General features: G+C 36.4%; 1 protein-coding gene across 1 annotated transcript; it reads right to left on the bottom strand.

Annotated features, from left to right (window-relative positions):
* Positions 1–13: 13 nt before the first annotated feature.
* LOC125847716 (RNA pseudouridine synthase 4, mitochondrial) lies at positions 14–5630 on the bottom strand. The gene is made up of 10 exons (XM_049527391.1): positions 5244–5630; positions 4682–4726; positions 4384–4524; positions 4187–4234; positions 4026–4106; positions 3297–3410; positions 3091–3192; positions 2324–2435; positions 1168–1214; positions 14–1036 (listed from the first exon to the last, which is right to left on the bottom strand). The coding sequence occupies exons 1-10, from the start codon at positions 5628–5630 to the stop codon at positions 677–679; spliced, it is 1437 nt and encodes a 478-aa protein (XP_049383348.1). The 3' UTR covers positions 14–676.
* Positions 5631–6832: the final 1202 nt, after the last annotated feature.

A 6832-nucleotide genomic window follows, 5' to 3' on the forward strand; every position in this document is an offset into this window, starting at 1 on the left:
CAAATTAATATAAGATAATCATTCCATCACTATTGGGAAAAATAATAATAATACAGAAATATTGAGTTCTGCAAGAATCTTCGACAGCTTGTTCCTTTGATATTCCCACTTTCTACTCAAAGTTGTGGGAACATTAACCTACTCTTTGGGCTTGATAGGGCGTCAACGCCCAGACTAATGGATCGCATCCCTGTTCTGGCCTATGAAATGGTGCCTAGCCCACACGATCCAATGGACTTGGACCTTAACTGATTTCACGTCATGGGTCGAGTTCAAGTTGCCCAAGACCAACTGGTATTCAAAAAATTTAGAACTGTAAGCTCTAAGAAATGGCCTAGAAATTGCCAGGGTACATTTACAGGCTACAGCACCAACTACAATCAAGATTCTGCCAACTTTCAGTGTAATGAAGAATGATCTCACTCTCCACTGAAGGAAGCCAATCGGCAAGATGAACTTGTTAACTACAAGTGCATCATATTGTGAATAATGGCTCCATGACTTTTATCCTTTGTTAGAAGTAAAACCCTTGAGGAGAATCTAAGTTCCACAAGGAAACATCTCCCCTTCCTGAGTTCTCTCGGGAAGAGGTAATAATATAGCCATATGTGTATCCTCACTACAGTTCTGTAGTAGTGCACTTGTGCTCAGGAAAGGCCATCATTTCTAAGATAAATCAAGAACTCAAGCAATCCCAGCTTTTTTGCATGTGGAAGGGCAAAGGAGCAACCAGCTTGATACTTTCAACATCTACGAGATCAGCATCTGAAACTACTTGAGCTCGTTGCAAAGCTAGAGAAATATTGGGCAAAACCATCTCCTTACAGTGAAGATGAAGATGAGGCTGCTTGTCTGAAATACTTCCATTCCCTAAACGAAGGTTGAAAGGATCTGGTTTTTGCCTGGGAATTTGCACACCTAGGTTCAACACTGAAGTGGGCAAAGGCAGATGTTTCAGCTTTCTATGAGCTTGCCAACCATACTTGTAATCTCCAACTATTGGAGTCCCTAATGCCTCAGCACAATGAACACGCAACTTCAAAAACAGAGGGTGAAATAATCAGTATAATATACACTAGCTTAACTTTATCAAGAAAAAAATAATAAAAATCACTAGCTTAATAGAAAAAATTGAAGCTAGCATTACAGAGAAGCAGTTTCCTGTACCTGATGCTTTCTGCCGGTAAGTGGAGATAACTCTAGCCATGTGTAACCTGGAATTCACCAAAAGAGAAATATATATCCATAAACAAAAATGTTTGAAAAGATATGAGAGTTGATTTTTTAAAACGAAGAACTTTCTCTCAACCAAAACAAGCAACCAATTCTCTATAACTGTTTTTGTACAAATCAAAATAGTGCAAGCTAAGCTAGTAACTATCTTTGGCCATTAGCACGTGTATGTTGTACAAGTTACAGAAAAACTAAGAATGATTTGGATAATATGTGTCTAGGTGCATTCTGCAATTAAATCTATCCTCGAATACGTATATTAATGGAGATGTTTTTCCCATTTCCCAATACATAAAATCCATGCTATGTCAACAAGCAGCCCAACAACACAACAACAGCATAAGCCCTAAAATTTTTAACTATCCGAGACCTATATGTGTTGCCTTTGTCTTTGACTACTCAAAACTGAATGTCACTGCTTATTCTTTGAAATGATTTTAAGAAAGAAGTTCGTCTCCTGTAGATTATTCTTTAGGTCTGGGTGATGAAACTTGCACACTTCACACAATTATTTCAGAATTCAACTTTTAAAGAGAAAAATGTTAAGAAGTTAATAGACCGATGTGTAAATCACTTTGTTCCTTAACTGATTGTGCCAAGTCAAACTTAAATGCTTAACTGGAATAAGAAGAGTACGATATATTCCTATTTGTACCAGACTCCCTGCACCACACTTTAAGCCTATGTTGCTCGGATTCTCCAAAAATGTTGACGTACCCGTCTCGGATCCTCCAAAAATGCATAGCTTTTGGAGGATCTGACACGCCTGGCAATATTTTGGAAGAGTTTGAGCAACATAGCTTTAAGCCCCTCCCCTGCCGAACCACCTTAGAGAAAAAGAATTACACTCTTCACGAGAGCTTCGGTGGAAACTGCAGTGTGTGTGTGTGTGAAAGAGTGTAAATGTTATATATATATATATTGAGAGAGAGAGAGAGAGAGAACGCAGATGCTTTGATCTGTGTAATTTATAAGAGCTACATAACTAAAAGATGTATTGAGAGGTTACCAAGAATAATCAACCACATTTCATTTATTTAGTTCCATGCCTTTGTTTATGTAGGTATTCAGGATAGCATTCAGAACTTACCTTTCTCGGAGGATCCAATGATGCGATACTCTGTTACAGCATACTGTGCCGATGGTGCTCTGACATCAGACATAATTGTGATGCGCTCAGATTTCCCGTTGTCTAACACCAGCTGAGAGAAGGAAAGCTAAGAAATCTATCTTACAGAAAACTTGTTCTTTAGCAAAAATATGTTTATAAATGCATCAAGCAATTGATGCAGGAGAAACAAGAGAGTGGTTTGAATTTCTAGTATGAAATCCCCCCTATCCGGTTCCACACATAGCAACTCTACAGCTCCAGCACGGATAAATTAGAGTATATTTGGGGGTCAATTAACACGAATTGTATTCCATCTTGGATTAGGATTTACATGATTATAATGAAGTCTTAACAAAGTCCTAAAAGTTATTTCAGGCATAAATCTTTAATTTTTCATTTGTTAGTATCTAATCCATCTTTCTTGATAAAGATATGCAAGCCATCAGTTACAAGGTTGTTTAAACTCTCGTATATGTCTAGAATAAACTCAGGATTCAATAACACTTCCAGAAAGAGAAGAGGTTAAGGGGATCCCCCTTCCCCAATTTCCTATTTATTACAGGACTCCCCTAAAATTGTCTTAAAAGATAGTAAATCATTCAGTATTGGGATGTATGAACATGCTCAAATAGACTAGAATGAAAATGGAAAATTCATGTAGCCGATTCCAACTAAATTTGGGATTGAAACATAGTTGATTGATAGATAGTTTCTGTAAGATTGATTGATACATCAGTGTGCCTAACCTTTCCTAGTGGTGCTGATATTATCCCTCCGGAGCGTCTCGGACATCCTATGACAAGTGCCCAGTACTTCTTCTGCAAAATTCTTTTCTTGCTTTCAAGATCCTTTCAGAAGAGAGGCAATATATCAGGTTTGGAAAAGAAAATCGAATTGGGAAGTCCAATCATTAGTAAGTTCACCATATATATTGAAGGGAGTGACAGTATACCTCATTTTGCGAGTCAAATGTTTTCTCACGGAAGATCGAATGCAAAGCTGAAGCACTTAATTGTGTTCTTCCCATCACCAATAGTCCACTGCAGTCTCTATCCAGTCTGTGTACCTAATAAACAATAAGCTCCGCAACAGGACAAACAGACACAAGATTCACCAAAAGGGTACTCAACCCAGAAAGACAAACAAGAGGACATTTAGAATGCCTTCTAACATAAGTAGCGGAAGAAAGGGATGAGCAATTAGAGTAACTTGACACAGGGAAGAGAGATTTTCTAATTGTATAACATCCATGAAACTCGAGTCAAACAATATTGAAATCTTCCAACAATTCCATGGTTTCATGTGCACATTTTCTAGACTTTAGCTACAGATTGAGACGTTCTTCCTCAACATCCAACCATAAAGACTGGACTACAAAGTTTTTTTCCATTGCATGACATGTACACATGCAAAGCCTATAACCTGGCAAAAGAACTTCCTTATTCTGCTTCAATTCTATGCACATAATTCTTTTCACAACAATGAACAGAATATGCTGCGGACGAATTGAAATAAAAACAGCTTCAACTACTTGCTAAATAAATAAAAAAACAGAAAATAAATAAATAGATTTTTCATAGTACATCCTAGGTATTAGCATTGTGCTGTTGAACACATACTAAAGAAGAAGAACAGGGAATTGATTTGAAAAAAAATTGAATGCAAAAACCATGAAACATACCAGGCGAGGGGCCTCTGAGTTCTCATGTCTCATATACTTAGCAGCAAGTTCATCTAAACTCCGTTTTATGCCAATTCCACCCTGTCCGAAGATCCATTTGCTGTAATAATAATATTAACTCTCACAATCCAATAAAAAGAACTTGGATGTTGACAACTAACCTGAACTGGCATTCCTGGAGGTTTATTGACCACAATAATTTCTGGATCCTGAAATTTTACAGGAAAACAGAAGTGCATCAAACTCAAAAAGCACATAGGTTGGGTATGTTCCCCTTCATATGCAATGGTTTAGATTGGGGGATGTCGCAGGAAGTTAAAGAGTTGGGAAGTCCAAAAATCAGCTATAGATTTTAGACCTTATACAATTCTAGGCTATGCACAAACTTCCTTTCTTCTTCACTAGAAGGGTAATCAACTACTTTCTCGGAGGGAAACTTCTGAACAGTTATTGGAAGAAATATTCTATCTCCAACATTCATTGATTCCTTTGCAGAAACCTGCCAAAAACAGGATATATCAGATTACAACATTGAAAATGCAAAAATTGGTCTGATAGCATTCAAAATACATCTCATGGAGATGTCAGTAGAAAGACTTGCAGGATCTCTTATGTAAGAATCAACAACTAAATGCCAAAAGAGAAACAAATCATACCCTCTTGGGCCGCTGTTCTTCGACATTAGAAGAGTCTCTTCGAACCTGCAGAAACAATAATGTTAAATCAACCATGTGTGACTAAGAAGAAGAAATGTTATAAGTAATTCCTTTACAGTTCCAGTAAGTATGACATGTACAAAGCAATTCTTGATGAAGGCTTGTAATTGAGAATAATGTGATCATCCCTGACATTGATTTTTAGCTTTTCAAAAGAAAATGAGATCTCTAGCTTTATACTAAGTGTTTAGCAACAAATTCCTTATATAAATTTTGTAGGTTTCAGCGTTGAGAATTATAAGTATCAGCTATGAGCTTTGCCGTCTACTATAACAAAATTCCTAAAGTTCTTAAAATGTTATTCGCAATATGCAACTTAAAGAAATGGAAATGGTATAGAGGAAATTGATCAAATTTAGGCAAAAAGTTGTATCCTTGGCGTATTTTTCCTTTAAAGTAAAAATAAAAATAGAATACGCCATTAATTGACACGATTCTAGAATCAATAATATGTAAAGAACATACTGAACAAAATAGTTAAAGCTCGTAACAAAATTAGAACCTGTCTTAAGCGAAAAAGCTTCTGCACTAGGGACTTCGGTAACTCAGGGCAGCAACGTTGAACCCATTTGAGTGCTGTCATGGTGTTGGTTGAATTCTCCTTGACGTCCATTTTTACTCCGGCGAGCTCCCTTCCTAAATCAGCACCGTTGACGGTGGCATTGAAGGGTGGTAGAGTTAACCACTTAGCTTTCTCATTTTCATTCCTATTACAGACTTGTGCATCAGTTACGGTAGTGGCGTAATGACACTGGAACCGGTAAAAAGCTGAGTACAGTGTCTGGACGTCTTCGGAGGCGGCGAAGAGCTGCCGAGAGCGGTGGACGATTCGCCGGAGTAGCCAAGGCCCTGCCATGACGGTGGTTCTTCGTGGGTTTTGGGCTTTCATAAACACCAGAGAGGAGTTTAAACGGATTTCAACAATTTGACCTACGGTTAGGGAAATTGCAAAAATGATCCTGCACTTCTGATCAATGTTATGATTTCATCCTCGAAATAATCTTTACTTCAATTGTTTCACCAAAAAGTGCTGCTGCTTTTTTTTTTTAAAAAAAAATTATGCAGTTAAACAAACTTATATTAGTTAATTAGTCATCACAACTATAATTTGCTATAATTATCACTCGCGATGAATATTAACCATTAATTACGTGGGCTGACTTCGAGTTTGTATAACTAGTCACGTTTGTAGAATTCATTATATTTGTATAATTCGCAACTAACAATTCTTCGTTTGATTTGTATTGGTATACGATGGTTTGTATTTGAATATGACGATGATTTTCTTTGGTTTTTCAGTTTTATCATCATATACATTCAATCTTTTTTTGAATAATTTTTTAAAGTTTGTATAAATGTGTAGTTTTCGGATTTTATATAATATAATTTATATAACGTAATTTGTATAATATAATTTGTATAATTGTATAAAGTTCATATGTTTATGTTTGTATCAATTCGTTATTTCAAGTTTTATCATATTTGTATAAGTCTAGACTTTGTATTACTCAATTATACAAAAACACGTGAATTATACAAACGTACCCGTGAATTATACAAACGAGATGCGAATTATACAAATTATTGCCCTCTCTCACTCGCCTCTCTCCTCCCTCTCCTCCCTCTCCCAATCTCGCTCGCCCCTCTCCTCCCTCTCCCAATCTCGCTCGCCTCTCTCCTCCTTCTCCCAATCTCACTCGTCAGATATACAAATACATATGTATACCAGTTACATATATACAATTATTTTGACAAATATACATATACAATTCGCCTCTCTCCTATCTTCTCCCTCTCTCAATCTCGCTCGCCACTCTCCTCTCTATAACATGTAGCTACGTATCGTAATTAGTAAACTATAGCTATGGAGCATAATTAAATTATTTTTGAGTGGTTATATGTGAAAATTCCCCAAACATAATTAATTTATTTGTCATACTTTCCTTGTTAGTCCACTTTGTTGCTTTATTTTCCTTTTTAGCCCACTTTAAAAAGGATGTATTTTCCTTTTCTGGCAACTAGTTATCTTACGTGTTTAAGATTATAAAATTAAATAACATTATTNACCTACGATTAGGGAAATTGCAAAAA

Source organism: Solanum stenotomum, chromosome 1 (genome assembly GCF_019186545.1).
Source record: "Solanum stenotomum isolate F172 chromosome 1, ASM1918654v1, whole genome shotgun sequence".
In the NCBI taxonomy this organism is placed as follows: domain Eukaryota; kingdom Viridiplantae; phylum Streptophyta; class Magnoliopsida; order Solanales; family Solanaceae; genus Solanum; species Solanum stenotomum.